The following is a 14640-nucleotide window of genomic DNA, read 5'->3' as shown; positions in this document are numbered from 1 at the left end:
CTTATGGCACACAGTTTACTTCTATGTTTTGATATTGTGAACTGTGAACTGTCCTTTGGCCTTGTTTTATCAGGTCTTGGCTCAAATGTGATTTTGTGTTTGCTTCTGCTAGTCATTCCACTGCTTTTACCAACTGCAAGCCATTTTTATATTAATTTCTTGAGTGGGCAGGCCTCAGAGCACACAGTAAATGTAAATTTGAATACCTAAACTGTGTGTGGCACAGGTCCAATGTTATGCATTCTCAAGACTCTTCCCTCACTCAGGGCACAGGCATATACAGAGTGGCTTCCTCAGGGCCCCCCTGCATGGATAAGGAGCAATTTTCTGGTTCACCCTGATGTTGTTGCTGAAACACCACGTCAACTGTCTAGATAATAATAATTATAATAACAACGAGAATAAGGTAGAGAAAGTGGGAGGAAGAAAAGGAAAGTGAGGAGGAGGAAACTGGGAAAGAAGAAGAGAAAGAAGCACTAATAGAGCATACTCTGTGATCCAGATATCCTTCAAACCCCTTAATGCACAAATTCTAGTCTACACTTAACCCCAATGTACTGTTTATGACTGAACCCAGTTCCTTCCCCTTTAATCTAGGAGCGGAGTCAGGTTCTTGCCAGCATTAACCTACAGGACCCCTCTAGTTCCCTGTACTTTAGCTGCCTTCTGGTGCCTACCTAATGGAAATTAAAACCCTAACAGTCCCATTTTTACCAAGTTGAACTCAAAGTCCTGGGTTTGCCAGATCTAAGTCCCACAATAGCTAGTGGAAAGGTGTTAAAATTTCAAATCAATCTCTTGACGGTGAGCCAAGAACCATAAAAGTATTAATGGGAGGTGAGAGATCCCAGTCAGTGAAAATATACCTCGAAAACAATCATGTGCCCAGGCTACACTCAACCATAATGATCGCATAATTCAGAACTGGCCCTTCTCCAAGAGAAGGCATTGGGCACATGTGTTGAGCCCCTGCTAGACTATGTAAGCTCCATGAGGGTAGAATTCTGCCTCCCATGCTCACCACTTACTCCCCAGAAACTAATTCAGTGCTTGACACTAAGGGATAATTACTAGCTCTTCTATGCATTCATTATTAAATCAGTAATATAAACCATTGGCCCATGATGATTTTAGCTCTTGCAAAATATACGTGTTATTATTAATAGCAAATACTATGCTATTTATATGTGTATTTAAACTGTTTTACGCATGTAGTAAATGCTATATATAAAATATGTGGCACTTACTATGTACTAGGCATTTTACACATTTTAACTCAATCCTCACAGCTAACTCTTGAGAGTTCTCATGCTTCAGGTAAAAAAAAAAAAAAAAAAAAAAAAAAAAATCAACTATGGGAGTATAAGAGGTAGAAATGTTCAAAGGTAGACATGTATGTATATATATATTTTATGAGTATAGCCTATGCAATTATGAAATGGCAAAATAGAACAGTTGTCCTCAGAAAAGCATTTCATTACTTGCTTTAGTGAAGGATTGTGTGCCAACACATTCAAAAATTTTAAACGTCCTAAGACAAAGATAAGCAAACTTTTTCTGAAAAGAGCAAAACAGAAAATATTTTAGTCTTCGTAGGTCATATGATCTCTCTTGTAACTACTCAACTCTGATATTGTGGGAAGGCAGCCATAGACAATATGTAAAGGAATGAGCATAGCTGTGTTCCAATAAAACCTTATTTTAAAAAATAGAAGACTGAATTTTGCCCATGGGCCATAGTTTGCTGATTTCTGGAAAGAATAATTTAAGCTCATCTCATTTTTCCCCCAGAAAATGAGAGCACTGAGATTCACCCTGACAGTGTTTTTAAAATACTGTAGTACAGACTACAGTGTTTTAAAAAATCCATTAAAAACAAAACAAAGAAGGCTGATGGGATCTTAATTTTAAAAATCACTGAAAAAGAAGGAAAAAAAAAAAAAACCCTATGCTGTTTTTCCTATCAGTCTCTTAATCATTTCCAATCAGGTTCTGCATTCTTGTGCAAAACTCCAAAAATGATTAAAGAAAGCTGTTTGGACAATGATGGAGAAATAGCCATTAATGCAAATGTGCCAATATTATGCTCAAAGGCAAATACCACTTTCATTTGTGAGTTCATTTTGGATTATTAAAGAAACATGTACAGTAGATTGGAAACAAGTTAAGTATTTAACTGCATAGCCACTTCTGTTAAGGATCTTCACTCTGTGCATTTAAACTAAAATTGCAAAATACGTATAATATATCTGATTGTATCTGAGTCACTATCAATGTAGACTCTTATACAAGAAAATTGCAGATTTCAGGGAAAATAAAGAGCAGTATAGTTCAATGTGGATCATGAAAGCACCACGACTTGGAGGAGGGGCTTATGCTAAGGGTTGCATAAACGACCTGGTTGGGGCGGAGGGAGGGCATCTTTTATCTCCAGTGGGTCATACTAGTGTATCCCCCTCCACCTCCTAGGAGCTGTAACTCTGTCCTGGATTGTCATCATTGTTTATAACTTTACTTCTTAAGACAATTCTCCCACATAACCAGCGCTCTCCCAAAGTCCTTACTGCCCTGGCACACACCTCATAGAAACCCTCACCTGAAAGAGGAAAATACCTATTTTCCACAAACCTCCTGAAAGTTCTTGCCCTACCCCAAGTCCTCATCACTACAATAAACCCTTTGAGGCAGCGCCTGCCTGAAAGTGGGCTCAGAAAGAACTCTTCCGTAAACATATGTTCAAATATATCTTCAGTGAGGAAGGAAATGGACTGCTTATGAATCTTCCTTCTCCAAATGTGTATTGGTATTTATTAGAACATGTGCCAATAGTAGCCTCACTCTTTCATTGTCTACTTCTTAGTTTTAATTCGTTTCACTCAATCCTAGGTTTTGGAAAGGAAAGAGGAAGGTGCATCAGGGGAAAGAATACAGCAGTTAAGACACTTTAAAAATACATAGCTATAGCTAATAAATTCTGGAGCCAAACTCTAATCCACAAATGCTTCCATAGATTTCACCTTAAACACTGTTGTCTAAGCATCAAGTGGCAAAAAACAAATGCCAATCCAAACACGCAAACTTCCTTATAAAATTCTCCCTTAAAAATATTAACAAACCTGTTTGTTCTTACACAAAGAAACACACAAAAGATAAGACGGAAACTAACACATTTGATTATATAGGAGGGGCAAGTAAAGCTGGATGGAAGGAATAGCAGACGTGATACTTCTTTTTCAGTGTCATCCTTTTGTAGACTTTTCAACTTCTGGAAATGTGCCAATGTTTTACATACTCACGGATTAACTTAACTGTTCCCTATTAAAACAAATAACAAAACCACAGTGAATAGGAAAGAAAAGAACTAATCCAAGATCCTTTTGAATACAGATATGATATACTTTAGAATAAAAGCAAACATTGAACTGAAGTTAATAGATTTGTTTGTCTTTTTGCAGTATGCACAGATTAGCAGTTCTAAAACTATTTCTATGATTGACCATTTGAGTAGATATATTTGGAATATTGGGAGTCACGTTTCTCACTCTCTTGAAAGGGGAGTTATAAATATTAGAAGAAGGAGGGCTAAAATAAACCCTGTGGCAAAAGATAGATATAAGATGCAGTAAGATAGATAGATAGATAGATAGATAGATAGATAGATAGATAGATAGATAGACAGATAGACAGATGACAGATAATAGAAAGATGATAGATAGATAGACGGATGATAGATAACAGATAGATGATTGATAGATGATAAGTAAATGATAGATAGCTAGATGACTGATTGCTAGAGAACAAGAGAATGAGAGACAGAGAGATAATGTTATGACACTCCAGAAGCAAGAGGCACAGTTAGTACCCACATTTTGGTTGCAAAATACTATTCTCCACAAAAAGAAGCCATGATTCTTGGAAGAAATGGTTCATTTTGGAGCCAGGTAGAAAAAATACAAGAGCTCAGAATGTAAAGTTTGTGACAGAAAGTAAGAAATAACTTAAAGAATGATGGGAACATATTTAAAAGACATAAGAGACAGCATGAAATAGTTCCCACCTAGCAAATCTGGAACAATTTGAGCATCATAATAAATAATGATAGTAATGATTATAATCCACTCAAATACACTAAGAATCCACCAGTCCATACTCATATGAAAAGAAAAACAAGTGTGGGAGAAGGGAAAAACCTTCTTTACAGTAGAATGCCAAATAATAAATGTAGAATGAAAAATGGAGTTAGAAAAATTACCATTTGAGAAACATCATAATAGTTACTGACTCAGGCAAGAATCAATAGACGCTAAAGCAAGTAGGTGAAATTTTAATGAGAAACAGAATATTTACATGTCTCAAAATATCTCATCATAAGCTACTTACTTACTGCAAGGGAAAATATATATCTGGTAGATTTCACCTTAACCAGAAATTTATCAATCAAGACATTAAGCTGTAATGGTCATACTGGAATGGGAGACAAAACCTTAATGCATTCAAGGTGGGAAGTTGGACTTGATAGTTCTTATGTAAAGGAGGCACCCTCACAGGGCCATAGCCTTACAAATTGTTGGAGTGGAAAAATAACTGCTTTCTAGCAAGGGAGATGACAAGGAAAGGGTTTACATTGGCCTAAGCTCTATGTGGAGGAAAACTGTCTCTCCTGTCAATTTGTAACCATGGACAAGCCCTGAGTATCTTAAGGCAAGAAATTAATATAAAGTGTTTCCAGGTTGGTAGCGACCAAAATGCCCCCTTCTGAAGGAGCTCACCCTTAAGACATGCTGTGAAGAATTTCCACACGAGTCCACAAGCCAAAGTGACACATCATACAAAGAAACCAGCCCCATGAATGAAAGTCAGTATAAACAAGTAACAAGAATTTAACCCTAACCAGGTGTGGTGGCTCATGCCTGTAATCCCAGTACTTTGGGAGATGAAGGCAGATAGATCACCTGAGGTCACAAGTTTGAGACCAGTCTGGCCAACATGGTGAAACTCCATGTCTACTAAAAATACAAAAATTAGCCAGGCATGGTGGTGGGCACCTGTAATCCCAGCTACTTGGGAGGCTGAGGCAGGAGAATCGTTAGAACCCAGGAGGCAGAGGTTGCAGTGAGCCAAGATTGCACTACTGCACTCCAGCCTGGGCAACAGAGAGAGACTCCATCTAAAAAACAAAACAAAACAAACAAACAAACAAAATAACAAAAAAAACAAAAAAACAATTTAACCCAGAATATAAAATAATCATGATTAAAATATCAGAATGATTAACAATTAAAAAGGAACCAAACACCATAAAAAATTCCTAGCAACCTTGAAAAAGAAGCACATGTAATTTCTAGGAATAAAAGATTTCCCCCATTGAAAAGAACAGGCTAAAGAACAGATTAGAAAGGGGAAGCGATCTCGTGTCCTAAAAGACAGATATAAGGAACCCAAAATATCATTCGTAAAATCAGAGAGGTAGAAAATATTAGTATTAAAAGACATAGATTGTCCAAAGAAACTGTCATAAATCTAATTGAGAGAAAGAACATGAATATAAATTATTGAGAAAAATAATATTTAAAGAGTTAAAGGTCAAGAATTTTCCAATCCTGGTGAAAGACATAAATCTGAAATCTGGAAGCACAAAGAAATCTATATCTGGGCTGTTGATAGTGAAGCAGCAGAACCCCAAAGACAAAAGACAGCAAGCCTGAAACGCATCCAGAGAGAAAAGAGAGGTCACCTACAAAGGAACAACTCTTAGACTGAAAACACACATGTCAACAAAGCAACAGGAGCCAGAAAATAGTAAAATGTCTTTGAAATGATTGGAGACAACTCTCAATCTCATATCCAGCTAATCTCTCAATAGTGACTGCAGAGTGAAGATATTTTTGCATGAATAAAGATAAATTTACCACTGCAGATCTTCTATGAAGGAAAGTGGATACACAGAGAAGGTCTGAGATGCAAGATGAAATGGTGAACAAAACAACTTCGTGGGCAAATCTGGACAAACACTGATTGTTAAAGAATATCTATAATAAACATATTCAATAATATATTTGTGAGGCAAAAAAATAAGTTAATGTATTTTTCAAGAATGATGTGTAAGATGGGAGAGTAATAGTTGAATTTAAAGCATTATTAAATTCCATATTCTGTATTATAGGGAAATAGTAAAGATATTGATTAGTATTAGACTACGTTAGGTTTTCCAGGTCAGTAAGGATAAAATGGATTTAAAGATAAAAGAAACTTGGTCAATTTTAAGTAAGGTATAATGGGGGGAAAAAAGATAAGAAAAATGTAGGATAATAGCATACAATAAATAGTAAGTCCAAAATTATCAGTAACATCAACACATTTAAGTAAACTAAAGCTATCAAGTAAAATACAATGATTGTAAGAGAATTTTTTAATGCAAATTAATCTTCTTTACAAATTACTCACCTTGAACTTGAGACACAAAGAGAGTGAAAGTTACAGAATAGAGAATCAATGCATTATGTGAGTACTAAATAAAATAAAGGTGGTAGAGCTATATTAATATTAGATAAAATAGTCCTTGAGGCAAATATTGAATTACTAAGAATAAAAAGAATCATTACAAACTATGAAAAAGAAAAATTGACTAGAAAAATATAGTAACTCTTATTTTGTTTGTATCTAGCCTTTAGGTATTCAAAACAAAATTGCCAGAGTTACAAATAGAAATGGGCAAATACCATCGAGGGAAATTAAAATGCACATTTTCCTCAAGGACACATGGAATAATTTTAAAAACTGACCACATTTAAGTAATAAAATGCCTCGACAAATTTCAAAGAATATTCCTACACACCCCATTCTCTACCCACAATGCAATAATTAGACATCAATAATAAATAAATGTCTTCTTTTAAAATCTCCAGATGTTTAGAAATTAAAAGCATATTTCTAAGTAACTCATGGATCAAGGGAGAAAATCTAGTGAAATTTAGAAAATAGTATGAACTACAGCATAACAACACTACATATCAAAACCCATGTGAGACAGCTCAAGCAGTACTTGGATATTTTAAAATGCATATAATAGAAAAGAAAAATTAAAAATTAAGGTGTAAACACTCAACTCAGGATGTTAGAAAAAAGAAAATACAATGAAGTACTGGATATAAAAGCATAAAAAGATATCAAGAGGAGCTATAAAAATATACATATGCAGCAACTAAATAACTTGATTCCAAGGTATATACTCAAGAAAAATTCTACCACATGTACAGGAGACATAAGCAAAGATACTTACAACAAATTAATTATAGCAAAATACTGGTAACATCAAGAATGGAAGGGTTAAATACATTGGAATATATTTATCCAGTGGCATTCTATTCTACACGGCAAAGAAAATGAATAAATTGGCTCTACATAAATCAACATAGATAACTCAAAAAAGTTTAACATTAGATTTAAAAGTTGCAAAGGTATACATCCATTATAATAAACTGCATATAAATTTGAACTTTGTATAATTAAATATGTTTTAAGCTTGCAAATATATATGAAGTAGAATGATAAAGACATATTCGAATGTTAAAAACTGACTTCAGCTTAGTGGCAGCCTCCTACAAGAGAGGAAAGGGAATTTATGGGGATAAGTAATGAGTTTTAACTATATGGTAATAGGTTTATTTTCTTAATCTGGACAAACATGTTTATGACATAATTTTTATACATTTTATATCTAACATATTTAATAAGTTGTAATAAATATAAATATAAACCTGCCATCATTAGAAGAAAAATAGGCAAATGTTTCATGTTAAAATATTAGAAAATCAAGAAATGCATCGAAATTCAGAGTAACACATTTGTCAAGGATTTTTTTAATTGTATTAAAAATTATCAAAAAGATGAATAAAGTTGCAAGGCAAATTATACACCAGGAGAAAATATTTGCAAAACTACAACAATATGTAGAAAAGGGTTTCATACTCAAAATATTTAGAAAATTTTTATATATTCATTAAAGAAATAAAGACAACACAAAACAAAAATGAACAGGAAAAATTACAGATGACCACTAAAGATATGAAAAAATATTCAGCCTCACTAGTAATCAAAAAGATGTAAATTAAACAAATGATATAAAATTGGGGAATTTTTTCAATATTAGGGATTTCAAATGTTGAAAAGAACATATGAAATAATCCCTGTTACATATTGTTGGCAGAAGTACAAATCACTGAAAAAAATTTAAGTAGATATTGATAGAGCCTGCCATCTATCAATTTGGCAGGTTAAATTTGCTTATCCTTTAACTTCGCAGTTCCACAGTTAGAAATATGTTGTTACAGCATGTTTGTGATAGTGAAAATTGGACAACATTAAATGCCCATCAAAAGTGGAATAACCAGCAGGGTGCCATGGCTCACACCTGTAATCCCAACACTTTGGGAGGTAGAGACAGGTGAATCACCTGACCGAGACCAGCCTGGACAACATGGCAAAACCCCATCTCTAGTAAAAATACAAAAATCAGTTGGGCATGGTGGCATGCGCCTGTAATACCAGCCACTCAGGAGGCTGAAGCAGGAGAATCATTTGAACCCGGGAGGCGGAGGTTGCAGTGAGCTGAGATCGTGACACTGCATTCCAGCCTGGGTGACAGAGTGAGATCCTGTCTCAAAAAAAAGGGGGTTAGGAGGGACTAATCAATAAATTATAATAGTCTATCCCATGGAATACTATCTGGCTATTAAAAAGAAGGAGGTAGACTAACAATAATACCTAACATTATTCAATGGCAGGCAATGTTCTAAGTATTTTACACATATCAATGCATTTTATCCCAAAGAACTCTATGATCTGAATCCCATTCTCCACATTTTGCAGATAAGGAAATAGAGACATAGACATTTGGATAACTAGTATAAGATCACTCAAAGTGGTAAAGGCAGGCTTTGAATTTAGGCAGGCAAGTGGGAGAGCCCACGCAATTTACACTGGGTGATCCTGCCTCCTATATGAATTGTCGTGGAAAGGTTTCCAAGGGAAAAGGTATGTACAGAACAAGAACTATGATAGGCTATACATATATGCACCATTCTGAGAAAGCTGCCCTAAAGGTCACCTGCCATGCCAAAGGGTTGAGGGTCATCTTGTGTGGGAAAGGAAGGAAGAGTACAAAGAGGCCACAGGCGATCTTCATATTAGACCTGCACTTCTTAGATGGGACCAGGAACCACATACATGAGAATTGCCCATGTAATTAAAACAACCCAACTCCCAACATGAGTTAATCAAAATCGTTTCTGACCTTCTGGTGAAGATGGTCTACTCCCATTTCCTCTGTCCACAACTTTGACTCTGGGCTTTGGATCCTTTCTTTTTTCTAAATCTTTAACTGGAAGAAAAGTAGAGATACAGCACCATGTTATATTAAAGTCTAAAAGAAAATATTCAATGAGTTTTACTTAAACCCTTGAGAGCCCAAAAGTATTTATAGAAATGAGCTCCATGGTACAAAGTCATCCCCAAATATTAGAACTGCTCTTTTTTTTTTTTTTTTTTTTTTTTTCAACTTTGTCATGAGAAGACACAGAAACACTTGAGGAACTACTTTGGCTGAGTATGCACTATGGGCAGATGTATCACATATATTTAATCCTTCATAACTGCTGTAAAATCAGCATAATTATCCCTAACTTATACATGAGGGAATGAAGAACCAGGAAGCTAAAACCTATTTCATAAAACCAGTTAAGTGTTGGCATGGCGTTAAAGCCATATCTTCAAGTCTCTGGACTTAGCCTGTGAGCTTGGTCCCCATTCTAGAAAGATCTTAACCATAAATAGCCTCATTGGGAATTGCTCCATCAGCAAAAAAATAAAAATAAAAATAAAAATAAAGTGAAGAGCCTTATAATAATTCCCTTTCAAACTTAAAAAAAAGTTTCTCCATTAATAAATGGTAGTTTTTCACGGTTTTAATTAGAAAATGTTCAGGGACCAAATAATGCCCCATGGCCTTTTAATAAATTCGTATCAACCTACACCATTAGCTTAACTTTCCACTGCATTCTCTCCTTAAAACTGCACAGCTGCTTTTCTACCAAATAGCACCTTAGGCTGTTTGAAGCAGTCCAAGAGCCTGCCAAATGGCAGTGGTTTCTGCACAAATAAAACACCCCGTCAAAATGCAGAAGTGAGCCAAGGTATTTCGTTTAATTGCTACATTCATTTCATGGAAATTACCAAATGCATTGGAGGGTAAGCTACATAGGAGAAGCAATGATTTCCTCTGAACCAGCCTTGCTGCCTTCTCCAGGATATTGTTCCATTCATCCTGTCTTTATCATATCCTCCTCCTCTTTCTTTCCACTGTCTTCCATTGCTGTGCTGAAATGGTTTGAGATTTGTCATTTGCCAAGGTCATGTCACTCTATTATTCCTTTACTTAGAAACCTTCCTTGACTTTCTGCTACCCAGAGATTAAATTCCAGGATTTAAAACACAATTTTAAAACATTTTAAAAATAAAAATATAAGATGCCTTGATCCTGATATATATAAATTTTTATAACAATTTTTTAAAACCCCATTCACTGACTTCTCTATAAGCATTGGCACTTTGGAGCAACCCCACCACCACCACCGCCCCGCCACCACCCCCACACACATACACACTTAAATTCTTTTCTTTCTCAGTTTTTACAATGGCTTTACCCTGGTTTTCTCCTGTTGACCACTCCTTTTCATTCTCATTCTTTGGGCTCTTTCTCTATTACTATTCATGAAACACAATCATATACTAAGAGTGTCTTGTGTCTCTGTACAACTCTCTGTAATTTTACCACCCCACAATTTAAATTCTCACCTTTTCATAGATAATTCCCAAATCTGTATCTTCAATCCCACCCACACATGTGCTGTCACCCCAAATTACTTGCATTTTCTAAAGCAAAATTTGTCTGCAACTTTAATATGAGAAAGATCATGCTGAGTGATGCTGGAGGTAGAAATAGCTCTAGGAAAGACTAGTAATAAATTTAGAGGTAGAGACTTGGAGAAACTTCCCTTTTGAGTCAGACTTCCAAAGAAAGGCAGGAATTTGCAGGCAAAGATTGACAAAACACATTTAAAAGAGAAAAAATGTTTCAACATAGAATGTGGTGAATTCTTACGAATTTCATGTTGCCTTAGCATCCATTTTAAATGTAAGTTGGACTTACTCGTACTAGAAACAGGCTCAGTCACCCTTGACACAGTTTCTGGTCCTACAACATACCCTAAAGCACTAGTTCCTAAATGTGGTTAATCCAGATTATCTGACTTAAACAACTGCTCCCTGCCCATCTTTCAAAGTGTAGTTCAAATGTCACCTTTCCAGCGGAGTTTCTGCCAGTCTCTATTCGGGAGTTATTCTTACTATTCATTATTCATTATTCTCTCCTAGTTCTATTTCTACCTTCTACTCCCTATGGGAGAGCCACATATAGCCCACCTGACTGGTGCCACTGGCCCTCATTCTCTGCATGAACTGTGCAGATATGCCACATTGACTGCCTCCCAGTCACAGTGTGACCTCTTGGAACTCATGCCTGCTTGATTTAAATGTCCCAATTAAAACCCTCCTCAAAGAAACCCAAGGATAATGCCCTAGACCCCAATAAAGACCCTGGCTTATGGGTGCCCCCACTTCTTGTGCTCCCTGACTTCCATGGGTGTGGCCTCCAGGCATACCATGTAACTCCCAGGACCTGTAAGTAATAAAACTTTTACTTCCATCTCATGTCTCTCCTAATAATTGGAGAGGTGCCCTCCATATTTAAAGGTACTAAATTAAAACACAGAGCGATAAAAAGCAGTCTATAAATAAACAAGAAAAAATAACAGCCATTATGGAAGCTGATCCACTATGTCACATATAAGATGTAAACATATATGTCGACCAAGGTGCTGTCTTCCTCATGTAGGGGCAAAATCAACTGGAAAACAGATAGTTACAAGCAAAATGGTATTTCTTAAGACAACAATAGCTACCATGCTCTACTATGTGGTGAAGTAAGCTCATCTGCACAGTAATAGGCATATCATCACCGTCATTTGTAGGTGAAGAAACTGAGGCTGGAAGTGGTTGAACTGCTTGTGGCAAATTTGGAGTCATAACACCTATTAGATCAGATATGCCTTTCTGTCTTAGAAATTCAAAGATCATTTCTTATGTTTTACTGTGTATCAAAACATGAACTCATAAAGAATTCAAATCCCTGCACTAAAAGCAAACCTAGAGCCACAAGCTTTATCTTGATCACCACTTTCCTGGATCCAACCACGAAAGTTTTCTAGGAAGAGATTAAGTTTTAGCTCCATCTCACAGAGAGCAGGCATATAGCTGAAATGCAAAAGGAAAAAGAAAGCTATCCAAGCAATTTTCATTTTATTCTTACAAACTGCTATTTGGGCAGAATAAATCCCTCTATCCTGCCAATAAAAATAACACAGCTAGCCGGCCGTGGTGGCTCATGCCTGTAATCCCAGCACTTTGGGAGGCCAAGGTGGGTGGATCACAAGGTCAGGAGATCAAGATCATCTTGGCTAACATGGTGAAACCCTGTCTCTACTAAAAATACAAAAAAATTAGCCAGGCGTGGTGGCGGGCACCTGTAGTCCCAGCTACTCAGGAGGCTGAGGCAGGAGAATGGCGTGAACCCGGGAGGCAGAGGTTGCAGTGAGCGGAGATTGCGTCACTGCACTCCAGCCTGGGCAACAGAGCGAGACTCCATCTCAAAAAAAAAAAAAAAAAAAAAAATACACGCTTGCATATTATTTATCTAGCTAACCAGTTATACTGTTTCTCTACAGCTATCTTAGCAGAGTTAAGCAAGATGGAAACAAATGAATTTCCTTTTAAGTGTTTTGAAGAAGTAGCCCGGGAAGATTTATATGACTCTGTGTTTCTTCCACTGTTCAATCGGTGGAATATTTGAAATAACCAATTGCAAAACCTCAAACTAGAGAAAGATGAGTATTTTCTCCTTATCCCTTTTACTGCGTCTCACAAACTTTAAGTGAAGTTATTTCAGCTACTCATGCAGGAATGTTGGAGGCCAGAAACTAAAGTGCAGTGCCAGTAAAATGAGACAGAAGGCTAATTTAGACCAAAAATAACATGAAAAGCTTTTCTAAAGCTCCTGGACAATGTGAATCTCAAAAGAATGTAACATTTACAACATGTGTATGCCCTGCTGACAGGTGAATTTGCCAGATGTCTTTGTTCAGAAGTTTCAAGAGGTAACAAAGTTGTGTGTTCTTTTAATTTTTTTAAAAGATTTACAAAATATTGGGTTGGTGCAAAAGTAATTGCAATTTTTCCAATTTAAAGTAATTGCAAAAACTGCAACTACTTTTGCACCAGCCTACATGTCTCACAAAACATTACCAAGAAGAGGAAGAGAAAAAAGGGAGGGAAGAGGTGTAAAAAATCTAGATAGAACATTGCTGCACAAAGTTCCAGACCCACCACCACACAGATTCATGGATTCATCTTATGGTAGGATTTTAAAAGCTATTGTTTAAAATTTAGAAAAAAAATCTATTTGAAATGATGTCTACGATTTGCTCAAAAAATAATAAGGAAAAGGGTTTGAGGGATAGAAGAAATAAGACTGGCCATGAGCAGCTAATTGCTAAAGCCAGATGACGGCTACTTAGGAGTTCATTAAAATATTCTGATGAGTTTTTATTATGCTTTAAATTGTCCTTAATAATAAATTGGGCTTTTAAGAAGAGTTTACTTTAGCAATGACATAACAGAAAGTTAACTAGGCTAGGACTCTTCTGCTTGCATTCACAATACAAAAAAATTTCATCCTTCACATTTGAAACACCACTTTCAGGAAAAGGGTGTTGCTGTAGTCTCTGGTCATTAGAATATAAGGTCCATATGGGGCAGGGATTTGTCCTGTGCCCAAGTGCCTAGAAAAGAGTCTGGCACTTAGTAGGCATGTGAAATACATTTGTTCAATAAAAAAAAAAAAACAAGAATGAATGAATGTCTCCCGAGAGACAGAAGAATCAGGGCCTGTGTAGATCCTTATTTTTTTATTTTACTTTTTGTTTTTGAGATGGAGTTTCACTCTTGTTGCCCAGGCTGGAGTGCAATGGTGCGATCTCAGCTCACCGAGATCAACCTCCACCTAATGGGTTCAAGCGATTATCCTGCTGCAGCCTCCTGAGTAGCTGGGATTACAGGTGTGCACCACCACGCCTGGCTAATTCTGTATTTTTAGTAAAGACAGGGTTTCTCCATGTTGGTCAGGCTGGTCTTGGACCCATGACCTCAGGTGATCCACCCGCCTGGGCCTCCCAAAGTGCTGGGATTACAGGCATGAGCCACCATGCCCAGCCTGTGTAGACCATTTTTAAACTCAATCTAAAGAAATGTTTCCTAACGAACTGTGTGGACATTGATTGGACCACTGCAGAGCTTTCGCTCCCATTTAGAATGTCCTCTGCACACCCTGTCATTTCTCCAAATGCCCAATTTACTATTTGAGAACTGGCTCAAATGTGAAGCTTTCCCATGTCTATCCTCTCCACAGCCCATTACTGGGGCAGAGAGAGTACTTCTCTTCACAGAGTCCTATATGTACTCTCTCCAATA

General features: G+C 36.5%; 1 protein-coding gene across 1 annotated transcript in view; it reads right to left on the bottom strand.

Annotated features, from left to right (window-relative positions):
• The window catches only part of COL14A1 (collagen type XIV alpha 1 chain), a 250092-nt gene that overhangs the window by 199165 nt on the left and 36287 nt on the right, over window positions 1-14640 (bottom strand). The window contains exon 5 of the mRNA XM_023223077.1: window positions 9293-9379. Coding sequence (XP_023078845.1) covers window positions 9293-9379 — 87 coding nt within the window. The remainder of the gene's footprint in view (window positions 1-9292; window positions 9380-14640) is intronic.

Source organism: Piliocolobus tephrosceles, chromosome 7 (assembly GCF_002776525.5).
Source record: "Piliocolobus tephrosceles isolate RC106 chromosome 7, ASM277652v3, whole genome shotgun sequence".
In the NCBI taxonomy this organism is placed as follows: domain Eukaryota; kingdom Metazoa; phylum Chordata; class Mammalia; order Primates; family Cercopithecidae; genus Piliocolobus; species Piliocolobus tephrosceles.
This window is presented reverse-complemented; position numbering and strand designations above follow the sequence as displayed.